The sequence below is a fragment of the Sciurus vulgaris genome (assembly GCF_902686455.1).
Source record: "Sciurus vulgaris genome assembly, chromosome: 3".
Taxonomy (NCBI): Eukaryota; Metazoa; Chordata; class Mammalia; order Rodentia; family Sciuridae; genus Sciurus; species Sciurus vulgaris.
In genome coordinates, this window is record NC_136463.1 from 46,602,891 (window position 1) to 46,621,901 (window position 19,011).

The 19,011-nt window shown below is 38.5% G+C and overlaps 1 protein-coding gene across 6 annotated transcripts in view; it reads left to right on the top strand.

Annotated features, from left to right (window-relative positions):
• The window catches only part of FBXW10B (F-box and WD repeat domain containing 10B), a 41,070-nt gene extending 22,302 nt beyond the window's left edge, over positions 1-18,768 (top strand). For 3 of the 6 annotated variants that reach the window (XM_079133700.1, XM_079133701.1, XM_079133704.1), the window contains 5 exons: positions 3,935-4,083; positions 5,521-5,663; positions 11,638-11,796; positions 13,525-13,787; positions 16,858-18,768. In XM_079133700.1, coding sequence (XP_078989826.1) covers positions 3,935-4,083; positions 5,521-5,663; positions 11,638-11,796; positions 13,525-13,787; positions 16,858-17,678 — 1,535 coding nt within the window. In that variant the 3' untranslated portion in view covers positions 17,679-18,768. The other 3 variants (XM_079133703.1, XM_079133702.1, XM_079133705.1) reach the window with 3 other exon arrangements.
• Positions 18,769-19,011: the final 243 nt, after the last annotated feature.

A 19,011-nucleotide genomic window follows, 5' to 3' on the forward strand; every position in this document is an offset into this window, starting at 1 on the left:
ATGGAATTTCTAAGAGGTGGAGCTGTGGAACGTAGATAGACCAATTGGGGGCACTGCCCTGAGAAGGGATTGAGGGACCCCAATTACTCTCTGGCTTCCAGTTTGGCATTGTGCTCTCTTACACAAACACATACTCTTGCCACAATGTGACACAGGCAAGAGGGCCCTCATCAGACCTGAGCTAGTGGCAGTACCATGCCTTGAACCTCCAAACCTGTGAAAAAAATAAATCCTTGTAAGGTTGGAGTGCCGCAAGCAGTTTGTTATGGTAACACAAAGTGGACTAATATAGCTTGCATGCTAAAAAGGACTTTGAGAATTTGATTAAATTAAGGACCTTGGAAAGATTATCCTGGATTATTGTGGGTGGGTCCAATGTGTTCACATGGTTCTTTAAAAACAGAAATTTCCTTGGCTGTAACTGTGTGATTGTATACTCAGAGAGATGCTGACTTTGGAGGTGGAGAAAGGGGCCATGAGTCAATTAACATTGAGTGGCTTCCAGAATTCTACACGGAGGGCAAGGAAATGGATCTCTTCCTGAGCCTCCATAAAGGAACACAGTCCTGCTGACACCTTGATTTTAGCCTTGTGACATTATATCAGACATCTGTAAGATGATACATTTGTGTCTTTTTCAGCTGCTAAGCTTCTGGTAATTGGTATATTTGGTCAAGTTTTGGGATATTCGGTTGAAAGGTCAATAACACAAGAATTTTCTATCAGAAAAGAGAGAAAATGGGAGCTATTATACATTCTGCTATCCTTAAGTTAATAAAATTTAAAGTCTGCTTTCACCCATGTTTTATGCTCCAGATTAATTACATATGGAAGATGTAAGATAAAATGAATATTTTAATTATGCATTTGTTAATTTGTTTGAGCAGTCATAGAAAGCTCCCGTAATGGGGATGAAAGTTCTGAAACTGAGAATTTATCTGAGGCGAGGATTTTCTGGAAGCAGATACAGCTGTGGATATATAGGTTTGGTAGTTATCGATTATAGTTCTCCTTCAGTATTCTCAGGGTTTTGGTTCTAGTATCCCTCATGAATAGCAAAATTTAAGGATGCTCAATTCCCTTATATAAAATGGAATGGCATTTGCATATAACTTTCACACATCCTCCCAAATACTTGAAGTCATCTCTAGATTGCTTATAATATCTAATAGAAGGTAAATGGTATATATATGTAGTTTTATACTGTATTGTTTGGGGAATGATAAAAATATCTATACATGTTCAGTACAGATGCAATTTTTAAAATATATAATCTTTAAAATAATAATTATAGTGTTTCTACTTTGAAAACCACTTTGGAAATTTCAGAAAAGTATAAGGAAGTAAATAAAAGTCAACCATTCTCCTATGATATAGAGATAACCATTAGCAACATTTAGTGTATTTCTCCTAGCAATTTTTTAGTGTAGGGATATATGTAACATTTTACAAATTAGCATGATATCATATTTTAATCTAATTTTCAAACATAATAACATAACAAATATTTAACAAAACTTTATCACTAAATATTTGTAATGTAATAGTTGAAGCAGTTCCTTTTTATGGATATATTATAATCCCTTCTTAATAGATATGATGTTTTCAATATTTTCTATAATGAATCTTTGTAAACATCTCTTCTTTCATGTAATATGTTCATAATTTTCTAACCATTTTGGGTCTATGGTGGGTTGAATCTGAGGATGTAGAATTCATGGATATAGTGGACTGCTATATACTGAAAAGTGGAAGCACTAGGTGTGGGTGAGATTTCCCCAGAGAAATAGGAGTGAAGACTGAAAAGAGAAGAGAAATCAGGGACCTGGAAAACCACAGCATGTTGGGGCAGGGGGAAGAAAAAGATCTGGGAAAGGTACAGCAAAGGGGGGTTAGGTTTGTCAACGCAGACTTGCTGAAAAATCTTACTCCCAACCTCTTTGCCCTCCTCCATCTGACTGAATGTCATTGCCACTGTTGCTTTGAGGGGTGCAATAAAACGGTGAAAACTCTCCTCTGGGTGATGGTTTGAAGATGGAAGGGCAACTATGACCTCCATGCAATCTGGGAGAGTCTTGCTACCAGTAAGGTCAGGACTGGGGAGAAGAAGTTAGGCTCCAGCTTGAGGAGGAACCAAGACAACTCAGTGATCAAGATACATATTTCAATGTACTATTTAAAAAGGCAAAATTAATGCACAAAATTCATAATGAACAAAATATCAAAATCTCTCTCTCTTCACCTTAATCCTGCCCCTGGTCACCAACCTGCCTGTTTCCCCTGGGTTCTTCTTCTCACCTGCCCGGGCTACCAAAACAGAATAAACAAGGAGAACTAAAAGGTACCACACTACTTTTAAAGTTTGTTAAACCACAGCACATTGCCAATAAATCTTTAGTATTTCAATTTCCCCATTGGTAAGTTTAAAAATGAGCCAAGATAGACATTTAAAAAAATGAAGAAAAGCCATGTTACATAGTTAGGGCTCATTTCACATAAATGGTTAATGGAAGCAGAGGCCACAGAATACTTGGATATAAATCCCAGCTCTGCTGCTTCCCACCTGTGTGAACGTGAGCTGGTTACTGAACTCTATGGCTCAGTTTCCTCATCTGTACAGTTGGAAATAATAATAGGACCTGTCTTGTGTCGATGAGGTATACATGCCAGACATTTTGAATGGTTCCTCTCTCATTTGTTAGTGTTTACCTAAGTCTTGTGTTTATTATTTTGTTTATTATATATATAATTAGTTGTAGGTGGACACAATACCTTTATTTTATTTTTATGTGGTATTGAGAATCCAATCCAGGGCCTTACATGTGCTAGACGAGTGTACTACTACTGAGCCACAACCCCTGCCCATGCTTACTATTTTGTTGTCTTAGGCTACATGTTTTGTTTTCTGAGGGGGCTGATGAAGCAGGTTTAAAGTTTTCATCTCTAAATTTGTTGTACACACTTCCTTCTAGCCCCATTCTCCAATTGTTATGGTTTGTTATGTTATAAGGTATTCCCCAAACATGTGAGACAATGTAGCAATGTTCAGGGGTAAAATGATCAGATTATAAAAGCTATAACCTAATCATGGGATTAATCCATTTGACAGGTTAATAATTTGAATGTAATGCAGGGTGGTAACTACAGGCAGATAGGGTGTGGCTGAAGGAAGTAAGTCACTGGGAGTGTAACCTCCTCCTGCTTCCTGGCTGACATGAGCTGAGCAGTTTTCTTCCTCCAATTCCTTCTGTCATGATATTCTGCTTCACTAGGGCCCATAGCAATGGAGTCAGCCAAGCATGGACTGAACATCAGTTCAAAATAAACTTTTCCTCATTAAGTTGTTCTTGTCAGGTACTTTGGTCAAAAAACTGATGGACACACCTATGCACCCAACCTCTTTCATGCCCACCCAGTACCTAGGGCAGTTGCTATAACACAGCTTATGTAGAAGCATCGAACCCACAACTAGTCATGGAAATTCCTCCATAAAATTCAAAAGTCAGATACACTATTATTCAGAAAAGTGAGGATAGATAACTTATTTTTTTGGTACTATCAGGAGTGGGTCAGGAAGACAACACTTGGGAAGAATAACAACACTAAATGTTTGTTGTCATTTTCATGAAACCTTCTCAATAGCAAGTGTTTTCAGGTTCAAAGAGTAGACTTATTGGAGATGAACAATCTTAGCACTTGGGCCCCAGTCAAAGTTCTGGAGTTGGAGCCAAGGTCCTCTGCTATGCTAGGTCTTCTGAGGGAAGAGAGCTAGCTCAGGGAGTTGTGTGTGCCAGCACCAGGTCAGGTGAAGGTCCTCTGAGACTGACTCAATGGGCCCAGCTAATCTTTGCTTATATGATGGGGAGCAGAAGTCTACTGTAACTTTCCCTTAACCCCTTCTTCTTTGTCTTCCCTCTCCCCATCTCTTCTTCAGAATGGGATGTAGACACAGGGAAGTGCCTGAAGACATATAAACACAAAGACCCAATTTTGGCCACCAGGATCAATGACACCTACATCGTTAGCAGCTGTGAGCGAGGGATAGTAAAAGTGTGGCACCTTGCCTTGGCCCAACTGGTAAAGGTGAGTAGGCAGTAGGCTAGGGGTGGGGTTAGGGGCACTGCTGTTTAATGATTAGAGAAGATGGATGGTCTCCCTTATGTAGACCCTCAGATCATCCTTGAGCAATTGACTTAGAACCATGTTGAGGCACTAAAGGGAAAGGACCCTAAGGGGGAGGCATTCTGAGTTGGTGCAGGGTTAGGAGCTCCACCACCCACATAATGACTCACATTGTTGGAGGAAGGTTGAATTTTGACCCAGCACACTATATGGGCCCCAGAGCCTTTTAGCAGGAGTAAATTACCTTATTCATGTGGGCTGAGAATATAGCTTATTCTTTTCCAGAATATTCTACTTAGTCTCTAGCATGTGGTGAAGGGATAAACAAAGCCCCCCTCCCCATACCTCCTTACTTTTTTGGTCAGGAGAAAACATTGGGGAATGGACAAATAATTTTCTTTTCCTTACTCTCTAAGAGGAGAGAGCATTGGCTGCCTTGAGAGGGACTAGAAGTTGTCTTAGTCCATTTTCTGTTACTATAACAAAACATTCAAGACTGGGTTATTTATCAAGAATAGAAGTTCCTCTGGCCCACTGTTCTGGAGACTGAGAAGTTCACAAGCATGATGCTGGCATCTGGTGAGAGCCCTCCTGCTGGGTCATGTCATAGTGGAGGGTGACACATGGTGAGACAGAGCAAGTGTGTCAGAGAGAGCTCTTTTATAACAAAGCCAGTCTGGAGATAACCCACGGATCCCCCAATCTATGGATGGATTCAGTCACTTCCCAAACACCTCACTTCCAAATACCTTTAATATATGACTTTGGGGATAATTTCCAAAACAGAATTCCATGGGACACACCCAAACTATAGCAGATGTTCCTAAAACATGTTCTTCCTGAATTTGGACCCCTTTGCCTTAGTGGGTGGTAGTGAGAGATAATTTGTGCCAGGAACACAGGATCACAGTGAAAAATGACTGGCTTTGCTTGAAGGTTTTTTCCCCATCACTCTTGTAATTGTGGCTGAACCTCAGATGCAGAACAGGGATGACCCCTTGTGACTTCTGGGTCCTGGCAAGTTGCTGATGATGGAACAACTTACCCTTCACCCTTTTGACAGCAGATGAGAGAGATTTCTGGCCCTCTATGGTATTCCAGGAAGATGGGGCCTGCTTCAGCCACAGACATACCAGAAATAAGGCCTTTTCTTGATTATATTCTTTATTAGCCGGGGAGAGAGCTCTGCAAGGAGGGAAGCATGGACTCCTCTGGCACTCTTAGAACAGAAGCAAAATCAGCTCAAGGACATTCCAAGTGAGTGGTAGTCATGGATGAGTGCAGTGTGGCTTTGGGATTCATCTAAAGAATCCTCCAGCTTTGGCCCTTGGAGGAGTCAGAATCAGAGTTGAAGGAGGATCACTTCAACAATGAAAACAATGGCATCTTTTCTTGCAGACTCTCACTGGGCACGATGGAGCTGTGAAATGCCTATTCTTTGACCAGTGGCATCTCCTCTCAGGAAGTGCTGATGGCTTGGTCATGGCCTGGAGCATGGTGGGAAAGTATGAGCGATGCCTGATGGCCTTCAAGCATCCGAAGTAGGTGCCAGGGAAGTGGGGACTAGCAAATGTGGCATTCTCTCTTTTTCCTTTCATAGCCTAGACTGCAATCTTTGGCAGATCATTTTCTTCTCCTTGATAACCTCCTGTCCTTTCTGCTTCTTATACATTTCCACTTCCTTTCTCTTTCACTGGTTATCCATCCCCCCACCAGCCTCTCTTCTGGCCATTCCACCTTCCACCCTCCTTTGTTTCTCTTGAGAAATAATAATGTTCAATGTGGATTTTGAGGAGAAAATTGAAATTTTATACTTATGACACATGATAAATTCATATCTGTTGTTTATCAGACATAGGAATACCAATAGGGTCATCCCAAATAATGCTAATTCTAAACTTAAAATTCTTGAAATTGGTCTTTATCCCAGAAGTCTGTACTCACAAAAACTTAAAATAACCCAAGTGCCAAAGATTTAAATATAATGAAGGATTTTTAAAAGAGCTTATATTTACAAGTCTGTGGGCTAGATGTTATTCTAGGACAGCAAATGAATTTCATTTTACATTTCAATTCAAATTTAGTGATGGTTGGCTACTTAAAGCCAATTAGGAAGTATTCTGAGGTCACAACTGGGTATACTTAAAAAGGAGAATGTGGTCAATTAATGATTCTGCATTGGTCACAAGTTTTGTAGACTGCCAGTCTTAGACTAGTGCTTCTTCTTAGACTAGAATTTCACATAAGAAGTTCTAGAAAACTAAATGCCATCTTACTTGACAAAAAGAGTAAGTGGATTTTGCAGGGAATCCATCAGAAGATCCTTATTTACTAAGTTATGGCTCCAGATTTTCTTATACCCACATAGGAACTTCTGAAGCAGGCACACTAGTCTTCTGGAGGTATAAGGAGATACAGGTATATATGTGTATATTTTCCAGCTGTGGTAGTATTGAAATATTAACGGGTAGGTGCCAGTTAGTATGTGTATTTAGTGGTTTATTCAATCCCTTTGTGACTATCAGGAAGCCTTTTAGTATGTCATCTGGATTATCAAAGCTTGATCTCAAGGAGGGAGTGAAACTTCATGATGTCACCTGGGAAATTTTAACTATTTGTTTTTAAAAGCTTCTAAGCAGGATTCAGTAGGATTTAATTAGTTACTGGAAAATAATTTGTTCCCAGTAAACATGGTAGTTTGGTTGTTGTCTTACCAATCCATGAACCTCTCATTCTACCTCTGCTATGAGACCATCTCATATAACTGCCACTGCCATTGAAAGTCAACACTAACATACCTTTCAGACTGATTCCTGATACTTGGCATGATCACAGAAGAACCACTAACACCTGAAGGACAAGGCCAATACTTTTGTTTTTCATTCCCCTTTTCCCCCATCCCTCTATTTTTGTACTGTGTAGATATAAATGCTTAATAAATATACTTAACTGATTGGTAGGTAACAAACACTGATTTGACAAGTTGCTTTTCTGGGGATTTCTAATGATTAGGCTTTTGAATATGATGTTAATGAGAAAACAGACGTAGTTACCATCTGTCCTTTGGTAGAAGAAGAGCTGGAAACAAGGGTCTCCTTTCTTGATTCAAATTATTTTCAACTAAAATTATAATTTTGCATATAGTGTGAGAGAATGGATATGAGGGTGGAAATCTGAGGAAGTAAAATAGGGCCAATGAAAATGATGAACTTTGGAAAAACTTCTATACTCTATGAGGTCTTTTCGTAAAAAAAATCTAAAACTTTATTCTTCAATGTATTTTCCATAGCTAATATTGTAATTTGATTTTTGGGGTAATTTTTATTTAGGACATGATTTATATAACATAAAATTCACTTTGTGCGTAATGCAATAGTTTTTAATTTACTCAGAATTTTGTACAAGCACTATCACTGTCTAATTATAAAACATTTCCTTTGGTCAGTAGAAATGTTCCCTATGGTATCTCCTTCCTGATATAAGTATTTTGAACCATCTCTCTCATTTTCTTGGTCAATTTAAGTAAAGATTTTACAATTGTCTGGCTAAAAGTTTTTAAAAATTTCTTCCAAGAACCAATTTTTGGTTTCATTGATTTTCTGTTTTTTTTCTTCAATTCTCCATTTCATTAATTTCTGACAATATCTTTGTTATTTCTTGCCTTCTGCTTAATTTGGGTTTAGGCTGATCTTTTTCCTAGTTTCTTTAAGGTGAAAGGTTAGGTTATTGATTAGAGAAATATAGGCATCTACTGCTATAAATTTACCTCTGAGCACTACTTTAGCTGTATTTCATAAGTTTGATATGTTGTGTTCATTTTCGTTCATTTCAAAATATTTACTAATTTCCTTTCTGATTTCTTCTTTGACCTGTCTTAGCCCTCAGTTCCTGCCTGCACAGAATATAAAGATTATGAGGGTTGAAAGTTTAAGGTTTTCATAGGTCTTTCCGAAGCTTGTACATTGCCCTGGACATGTGTGTGATCATCTAGATTCTTGCGAATGTGTTTGAAATATTCAAAACGTTTTGAACATTTCATTTCAGCATTTCCTCCAAAGCTAGTTTGGTTAGTGTATTGTTTGTGCCAGTAAATATTTATTGCCTCAGGTAGCAAGGACTAAAACAATTAAACATTTTAATTGTTTTAAATGTCCTGTAAATACTTTCAACAAATGTTTTCCAGGTAGCAGCTTTAAAACTGGGTGAATTTTTAGTCAGGCAAAAAAAAAAAAAAAAAAAAAAAAAAGTCTTTTAAGCCAGTTTTCCAAGAAATTATCAGACAGGTCAAATAATTCATTTTGAAGGAATGTTCTGTCCATCTCCAGTATCAGGAACATGGAATGCTGGCTGTTATTTTCATAGCTACCATTGGGCTGGGAAGTGAAGATTGAGACTAGGGACAGTTAACGTTCTACAGAGCATACTGTTCTCATTGACACCAAGACCAATTTTCTTGCTAAGTGCTCCCTGCTTTGCTGTAAACCTTTGTTTTCCAGAATTCTGAAAAAGTTCATTCTGATAGGTTTTATTGCTGTTATGGAAGGGTGAAATTCTGTAGTTACTCCACCATTTTCACTGATATTGCCCTTGGCAGTGTCTTTGATAAACGAAGAGCAAAGAAAGACAAATAATTTATTTCTAAGGCAGAAATAAGAAGATTGGGCTATTCTAAGACTAAAATAACTGGTATTTAAAACTGGACTAAGTTTTAAAAAATACCTTAATTAATTTAATCCTGATGGCAATCCTTTGAGGTGAAAATTATTAGTCCCTTTGCATAGAAGAGAAAACTGAAGACTAGGTTGGGTAGGTTGTTCTCTCCAGATTATACACCCAGTATATGCCATAGTCAGATTTTGAGCCCAGGTTTCCTGATCCCAAAGCCTGTTTATTATTATTATTATATTTAACTGGGGATTGAACTCAAGGGTGCTTAACCACTGAGCCACATCCCCAGCTCTATTAATCCATTTATTTACTTATAGATAGATAGACTCTTGCTGAGTTGCTTATTGCCTTGCTAAATCGCTGAGGCTGGCTTTGAACTCACGATCCTCCTGCCTCAGCCCTCAACCTTTGTAGTCACTGAGATTACAGGAATGTGCCAACCCATCTGGCCTGAAACCTGTTTTCTTTTGTCTTTTTTTTTTTTTTCATTTTAGTTATGCATGACAGTAGAATCCATTTTGACATAATTATATAAGCATGGGATATATCTTGTTCTAAGTCAGACCCCAGTACCTCTCCTTCTCCTTCCCTTTCCTCACCCCTGCTCCCTGTGTTTTTAATCATTAGGCTACAATGGTATAGACTGAACTACCAAATGTTACAGAGCCTAAGAGAAGTGTAGGTACAGCTCAGCAAAGTCAAAAGAGATACAAAAAGAAGCAAACCCCTCTATCACAGGGCATCTTTCCTAGTGTCAGACTGCCTCATAGGCAGACTAAGATGTTTTCAAGGTGCCAACAAAGTTATTATATTTCCATCTTGGAAAAAAATAGAACTTTGTAGGATTTTTAAATACTTATTTTATAGTTTAGTTCATTCTATTTGTCAACCTGTCCATAAACCTATGGATCTATCCACCCACTTACCTGTTTGCCACATAATGAAGGTGTCAAGTCACATTAACCTCCTTGCTGTTTTCTGAATATTCTGAGGATGTTCCTGCCTTTTGAGGTCTTTGCTGTTTCTGTTTTGATAGTAGGGATTTGAAAAGTCTTCAGTTGGCCCTGGGAGCTGACCAACACTAAGGCTAAATGGTATAGGGTGGATATGGTTCTTTTAACACTCTGTAGTAATGATCTGAAAACATGAGCAGACAGTCATCTTTTCACCAAATACATATTAAGCATCTACTACAGGTTAGGTTCTGTGCTAGGCTCTGTGCAATGATGGACTACTACATGAGTCATCCCTAAGAGGATCTGGCAGTACACCTGAAATTTATGTGCATGTGTGGTCGGGAGGAGATGGAGATAAGAGGTGGTTTCCTTTTTTTGGAGAAGGCAGCACATGAGCTGTAGGACACGGATGGACTTTGTCTTAGTATACTTTCTGAAACCATAATAAATCTCTGAAGACTGGTATTTTGTAAAAGAAGGAGTTTTATTTAGCTCAAAGTTTTGGAGACTGGAAGTCCATGATGAGGTAGCCCCATCTATTCAGCTTCTGGCAGGGGTCTTCTTGGTGGCATCACAACATGGCAGAGAAATAGAATGGGAAGCAGTCACATGCAGAAGTGGCTCAGTGCATGGGATGGACTTGCTTCTAAAACCTCTGTTGCAGGAACTAACCAAGGTACTGTGAGAACTACATTAACCCCTTCCAAAGGCACATTCCTAATAACCTAACTGCCTTCTGCTAGGCCCTGCCTCTTAAAAGTGTCTATCACCTCTCAACATTGCTACTCTGGGGAATCAAGCTTCCAGCACATGAACCACTGGGGAACACACTCAAACAATTTGTAAACCATAGCAGACTAGGATGGGTAGAGATGGCAGGGAGTAATGAACTTGCTTTGCATAAAGGATGTAATAAATTGGGGACACCAAATTCAACTTTTCAGTGCCATTAACAGGAATGGGGGTAGTTACACTTGTCAGAATTGAATAGACAACATATCAGGTGTCTAATTTGTACCCACTTGTTGTAAAGGTGGGAGGCATCTATCTAGGTCTTCTCTTTGTCTCCCTCTTTTCCTACTGGTCTTCACAAAAGGATATTCATAAACCTCATCCCTTGATATAATTTCCTTAAGGATGTTAAGGATTTCATTACTGAAAGAACAAAAGATGCTAATTTAAGACCAAAACCAGATGTTCTCTTTAGGATTTAGTTTTATGTGAAGACAAACATTTTCTCTCCTCAAATTTTTCCATTTTACACAATAATACTATTTAAAAGGAATCAGGCAGGGGTGGTGGTACACGCCAGTAATTCCAGCAACAGCAAAAGCCAAGGCAAGAGTATCACAAGTTTAAGGCCAGTCTTAGCAATTTAGCAAGACTGTCTCAACAACTCAGTGAGACCCTGTCTCAAAATAAAAAAGGGTAGGGGATGTGGCTCAGTGGTAGAGCACCCCTGGGTTCAATCTTCAGTACCTCAAAAAAAAAAAAAAAAAAGGAATCAAAACATTAAATAATTAATTTTCAGCATGACTTTTATATAAGTAAATAGGTAGGAATCAAATTCAAGAAAAAATATGATCATTTATCTATTACATTCCTTGTCCCTCAACCCCCCCTAAAATAATTGACATTAGCCTTTTTGTTTTGCTACCTTGTGGCCCTGAGAACAAACTGTAGAAGTAACTGCAAAGTAACTTAGGATAGGAAGAGGACTGTTAGAGTGTTAATGGTTTACATCCATAATTATTAAAATGATGGCAAACACCACTTTGAGGACAGATAATGGCCACCTCCTCCCAATCACACACAAAACATGCCAAACGACAAATAAACTCAAGAAGTTTACCAGAAAGTGGGTGCTGCCTGTGGTTCTCTTCCCTTCCAGGGAGGTGCTCCATGTGGCCCTTCACTATCTCCGAGTCATCAGCGCCTGTGCAGATGGCAAGATCCGCATTTACAATTTTCTCAATGGAAACTGTCTGAAGGTGATAAAAACCAATGCCAGAGGTGACCCTGTGCTGTCCTTCTTTTTTCAGGGCAACAGGTGGGTGGTAAGTGTGGAAGTCAGAACTGTGGGTAATTGTATTCGTTTTTGTTTTTTGTTTTTCCTCCTCTGGGACACTAACCCTGAATTTGCTGCCAGGAGAAAGTGGGCAGTGCCTTTCTCCGGTTTTGGCTGCCATGGAATAATAAGTCTTGTGGGGGATTAACTGGGCTTTGCACAAAACTAGCAATCAGGAAACAATAAGAGTTCATTTTGACTCTTAATTTGTTCTCAGTGTATGAGAAAATCATGCAATAGGTACAATATAGCTCTTCTGTCAGGAGCACAGTCCTGCTAATAAGCAGTCCCTGCTTGCCCTTTGATGATGTACTCAGCTGCCCAGAGCTCCAACAATGCTCAGTCCTGATGCAAAGACTTATAGGAGGGTGGGGGTGAGAATCAGAGTAGCAGTGGGGCCGGAGAGGAAGAACTTTTGGCAAATGAGTTTATGGAAACCAGTACTATGACTGAATTCATTGTATATAGTACTATGCTTATTGCATATGTTTTCGGAGAGGTAGCATGTAAAAATAAGCACATAGAATTAATTTGTCAATTCCACCCTAAACTCACTTGAGACACCATTTAATCTCTGAGTCATACTGCCATCCTTTTAATGAAACTTCATTAAAACTATTAACTATCTTAAGGAAAAGACAGGGTTGGTAATAAGACTAAATACATTAACATTTTTCAGTTGTGAAGTAATAATGCTGTGAAGGATGGGGATACAGCTCAGTGGTAAAGCATGTGCTTAGCATGTGTGAAGCTATGGGTTCAATCCCCAGCCATTCCCTCAAAAAAGAAAAAAAAAGTTCTAAACTTTTCTCATTTGCAGCATCCAATGAAGATGATTTCTTTTGGTTTGAATAAACAAGTCTGCAAGATATTTCTTAATGGAATTTGATTCCAGTTCAGTGTTTTGAGTACAGACAAGTCACTTTTCTAGAGAGTTTACATTAATAGTGTAGGTCTTAAAATTGTAGCCTTCGGAGTGAAAAGGAATCTACATAGTATTTCTATTTCTTATAGCTACAAGCTATCTGGAGACACAGAAAGAGGGAAGGAAGTTTGCTTTGTGTAAATAACAAAATGATGGAAAACAATGGGTGGTGGAAGGCAGTGCTAGGGGCAGAAATGGCAACTTCAGAGCTTCTTTGTCTACTGGGGCATGTGAGGATTAGAGAACAGAGAAATCATCCTGTTTTATGAACATACATCTAGAGTATGTCCAGAGACCCTGGAGGGACAGAGTGAGAGAGTGTGGTCTCTATGTGTGGAGGGTGAGCAAAGGAGAGGTGGCATCACCAGTACAGAGTTTTCATTGCCATTGCAGCAACAGAAAGTGTGTCTGAAAGATTTGTGTCTCACAAAATAAAGGAGTGAATTTGAACACGTTTGTGTGCACAGTACCTAAGCTTCTGCCTTAGGCACCCTACGTACTTGGCACTCACTCCCACAACAGAAATTCATTGAAAAGTATTCTAACTTGAGAAATGAAGAAATTAGAACATGTGTGCCCCATTCATGCTACAAAGCTAACCACCCATGCTGCATGGTCTGTTACCTTTCACTGTTTCCAACATTCCAATGGCCTCCACTGGTGTGTTTGTATGGCCTTTGTCTGGGTACTGCTCCTTTGGCTTAGGGATTGGATGGGATAGTATTGCAATCTGTATTTTGGTGGTCTGCATGCTCTTTTTGTGGGCAATTTTGTTTTGGTTTCAGGATGGTGGTCAACACTGAGAGCAACATTCTCATGTTCCAGTTTGAGAATATAAAATGGCAGTTCTCCATGGAAAGAAGTAAACAAAAAAAGAATAAAGAAGAGGAAAAGGAAGAAAATAGCCTCATGGATGTTCTCTCCAAGTCTAGCACTCAGGTTCATAGCCTGAGAGAGTCTATGTCCAGTAAACAAATAGTGACCCAGGAGTTCCTACCCAATAAACTCAAATCACGCATCCTTCTGAGTTCAATGAAGTTATCTTCAGGTAAAGGAGCAAAGTCACAGGCAATTTCAGTGATAAGTAATGGAGTAAGGTAGTGCATGGCAGACTGGTTTCTTTGTGGGATACTTTGGCTAAGGGTTTCTTGACAATATAAATTCAAACCGTCTAGGAAGGTGGGAGCCATTCTCTTTGATTCACCAAAGAGATCAGCTGTTAGTCAGCTAAAGGGAATTTCTCAATTTTCATGACCTAGATTTTGAATGTATTAGAACTTTGAACGGTAGATAAAAGTAGCCTTAATATTTGCCATTAAAACAAAAAAAAGCAACAAACATTTCTCAGCCCCCAAATCCAACCACATATTACATAATGATTTCCTCAAGATAGAGACAAGAAGTTACTTAAGCAGAAAAATGTTCCATGTAGAATGTCATATGTTTAAACTTCCAAGAGATAATGTGTGCAGTTTGAAAGTATTACTTATAAAGCAGGTATGTGTGTGTTTGGGAGCATGGTTCAAGCAATTTATGACATCTAAAGAATGAATTATATGTGGGTTATAGTAGCAAGACTTCATCCTTCTACCTGCCCTATATGTGGCACGACATTGGATCCACAGATCTATAAAGAACACCAACAAATCACTTCTAAGCCTATCACACTACAAATAGTCTATTTCTTGAAGAATCAAGAGTTTTAGATACCGCTTAAAGTTTTATACTCAGTAGGAAAATTGTGTGGGAGGAACGTCAGGATATGATCTAAGCTTTAGACTTCAGGTTATTATTTAGTTGTCTGGCAATAGGCAATACAGTGACATTTTGAATGAAAATCAGTTGAATTAAAAGCCCCCATTATTATTATTTGTATTATTATTACTATGCCCCCATTATTCAGACTTAATTGAATTAGTGACTACAGTTTCTTCCTCAATCTTATCTACATTAGTAGAGGTACCTCAAAGCCAAGGGAAGCCAAAATCATTCCAAAATGATGACAAGAAAGATGATCCTGTTCACAGGAAAGTGAATGGCATAGATGAAGGGCAAGAGATTTTGAAAGCAAAATGTGAGATAGGAGATAAGATGAGTGGTGATACTTTATTGTGAATTAGTGGCAAGATCTGCCCTCTCTTCTGTTTTTCAGCAAGTCAATACTTAATATTTCTGAGAATTCAGAATGGATATAATTGCTGCCTTCCCCTAACAGTGACTGATTTTCCTAATTGTTCCCTCATTAATGTGAGGCCAAAGTGAGAAACTTTCTGAGTTAGGAGTGTTCAGTCCCTGACTCGCAGCCTCCTTTTGTTCCGTTTGATACAGTCTCCTGGCTTGTTGCTCTGTTGTGTAAGAAGAGAGAAGAGGAGGTAGGGATAATTATAGAAAATTTCATGAGAGGGGGGAGTGGATGCTATGTATGTGAGATAAAGAGATGAGGGAGAGAGAAATGAGGAATTTTAGGAAGTGTTGCTGGGCCTCATGACTGGACTATACCTGTTGTTTTTGAAGGACACTGGTAAAAATTTCAAATGCTTTTCAAATTTTTTTTGACTAGTAAAATAGTGTTTGAAACAAACTCCTCACAGAGACCAGTTTCAAGGTAAGATGAAAGCACCTTTCTTGAGGGTATCCTTGTATATACCTGTCTGTGTACCTGCAGAGGTCTACCTGTACTTTACCTAGGAGTGAAATTGCTGATCCAAAGGATAAGTGCATTTATAAACTATAAATATATTTCCGTTGTTGTCCTTAAAAATGTGGTTCAATTTACACTCCCACTAACTAAACATGAGAGTTTTCCCCCACATCCATACCAACTCTGGGTGTTATTTATCACCTTGTACTTACTTATTTAAGCAAAAGTTGTATCTTCATTTCTTTAAGGTTAATCATTAACAAGCTAAATGTCCACCAGTGGATAATGCTAAACAGATAATTAAAAATCCATACTATGAATATTACAGGATAGCTCAAAACTTTATGGTGAGAATTTAAATATGTATTAACTTTGAAAGAGATCAATGATGTATTATTACGTGAAAAAAGACAAGTCAAAGAACACTGAATTCATCATCATCCGTTTTAAAAAGGAGAAAAATTCTGTTTCACATTTTAATAAAAAATGCGTAATTAACAAAGTAAAGATCAGGGAACAATCTTAAGTTTCATTCCATCCTAATCTGTCTACCTGAGGATAAAACCTGTTTGATCAAGGGAAACTATATGCATAATGCATGGTTTCATTTTTTTTGCTAGTGTAGTTTGGGGTTTACTTTTTTCCTTGGTAGCTGCCAGATTAGACCAATGACTTCTACATTTTCATGACTCAGTTATTGAGAATGAGAATGTTTCCAGTGTTTCTGTGAAGTATTATAGGGTATGAAAAGCCTACATGGGAGATACAATAGGTTTTCTTACCTGTGAAGACATCTTTGGTAATTTAATGATTGTAGACATCTTAGAGGTCTTGACAATAAAGTGATATGCTGGAAGCATTCTGTTCCTCTGGCTAGTGGCTGTTAAACCTGCTGCTATGTTTGAAACTTTTTGGGAACTCCTCTTTAGAAGCCTCTCTTTAGTCAAGTTGTGATGTTTTGTATTAATCAGAGGTGACATATTCTTTGAAGGCAGGTCTGATTTTGGGAAAAATTCAAATCAATTAAAACCAAATTTGACTAATAAGGTAGAGATCAAAGTTTGCAATACAATTCTTGTTGAAAAACACAGTTTATAATTTATTATTATAAATTTATGTAACTTGTTTGGTGTGAATCATAAAAAAGAAACTTCCCCATGGGGAAATTTTGAAAATGTGTGGAATATTGGAATCATATATGTTGCCTTCAAAATGTGTACATCTAGAAGCTAATACACCCTTTTCACAAGCATTGGCATAATCATTAAGAATTGTTAAGTGATTTCTGGTGTTGTAATTTCTGATATTTTCATTCCTCATATCCTCAGGGACAAATGTCCATATGATGACATGCCTATTAGGCAATAAGACCTCAGTGTTGTAGTAATTAGAATGTTTTTCACTTTCATGCACAAATAATTTTTTTCATGAAATGCTGTTTTGTTTTTGTTTCTCATTTTTCCTTTTGTAAAAGAAGATGATGTGGAAAAAGTACAAGTACAGGGAAAACTGGAAACTCGTGGAGAATTGATCAGTCACTTGAAGACAAAGTCCTGGAAAACCCCTATTTCACCTGATCGGTTTCTCCTGACTGTCAGTGCCCTACAACAAGCTCATAATTCAGGGGAATTTGCCTATCCCCACAGGCCCCAAACCAAAATCATAGATGCCTGGGGACCAGAAATTTCATATCCAAGGAAGGTCCTGAATTTCAAAGGAAAATCAATCCAACATGCAGTTGATCAGTTGAGAGTCAACAACCGTCCCATAGATGTGAAACAAACTAGAACTCCTTTTGAAATCCAGAAACTGCAGCCCAACTTAAAGAAATCTTTGCATAGTCCCAGAGTCCAGTCCACCATACCCCAGCCCATGATTATCCGCTCTAGGTTTTCTGACAGATTAAAGGGTGAAGACCACATAACCAGTTCAATAGAAGGGGCAGTGCACAGTACGGGCCCCCTGACCAGCATGCAGGTCATTAAGCCAAATCGTATGCTCGCTCCCCAACTGGGCATGGCCACCCTGTCTCTCAAGAGAGAAAAGCCTCGCTTTTACACAACCCTGGATCCCCTTCGAATGAACACTGAATTCATGCTGTTGACAGTGAAAGAGGAAAAAGAGTATGGAGAAGCCATGATGAAGGAGTATCAGGCCAGGGAGCCCACAAGAGCAGCTGATCCAGGAAAAGCCAGAAAAGCTGCATGGATCAGGAAGATCAAAGGTTTGCCTATTGATAATTTCATGAAGCAAGGGAAAACAGCAGCCCCTGAACTTGGAAGAAATATGTTTATTTAAACCAGCCTTAGGAAGTTACAATGTCGTCAATAAACAGAAAACTAGATGGGTTTTGGTAGTTGGGTTTTTTTGTTTGTTTGTTTTAATTCCCTGGCAAGTAATGTGAAAACTCCTAATTAACTTCCTGTGAGCCAAAGGATTGATGTAACAGTAAGAAAATGGGAGGAGGCTAGGAGACATTGGCATCTGCATTCCCACTGGAAACCATTTAGTGAGATTTAGGGAAGTCCAAAGTCATGGATGAGAGTGGGGTAAGGGAGGTGATCATTAGAAATTAGATATACTCATCACTACTATTTTCATGTTATCATTATTTCCATTAAATGAAATGATGGTGAGATAGAGGAAACAGGCAGTCAGAGTAGGAAAATGGTGAGGGTCAATAAAAAGAGGATGGATGTCAGTACCACCTCTTGAGTTGTTATGCTTCACCATATGATGTGCTCAAGCATGTCAAACAACATCTGTTTCCCAAAAGGGACAAAAGACTCCATTCTTACAAAAAAGACAACTATGCAATTCAGCCTGAGCATGCACGCATGACAAAAATCTCAAGGACAGTCAACTTCTCCTCAGGTGCCTTTAAAAGAAAGGATGTTAAGAGATAGTGGTGTCACTCTTGCCCTCCCATACTCTCTGTTGTGAACTTTCTTATACTTCTGAAACTTAACCTCCTCTTTAATAAATTTCTGCTTGCTTATCTCAGTGTTTGTAGTGTTCATTCTGTGGAACATGGACCCAATCTGGATTTCTACCTGTAATAATGAGATTTTATCAGGATAATATATTGGAATTTGCTGGCATTTTTTTTCTTGTAAGTTCAATGAAACTCGAGTTAAGAATATAAGAGAGAAACTTTCAATAGGTTCATCTATTGCATTTGACATTTGCGTGCTTTTCCTTGTCAGAATTCTTTCAGAAGAGAATTAAGCACATTTGTCCTCTGTACAAAGGGAGTCATTAATATGAAGTGTGTTGAGGTTTCTACTTAAAACTTTGGAGGGTGGTATCAGAGACCAGGGAGTGCAGCCCACAAGGGTTGGGGATAATGTCCCAGTGGAGACCTCAAACCCTGTACAAATAGGTCAGTTCCTACTTAGTGGCTCAGCACCGCCAGCTCCTTCGCTTCTTCGAAAGTCAGAAATTCAGATTTTTCTGTCAAGTACCCTAAATTTTTTAAAAGGATGGCAATAAATTCAATTAGTATGTATAACAAAAGTAAAAATGACAACTTCACAAAACCCCAATTGAGTGGATCACCAAAAACATGTCCAAGGAGGGCTGGATACACAGGTCATGTATCCACCTTTAAGTACAAGTATGAAATTGCTTT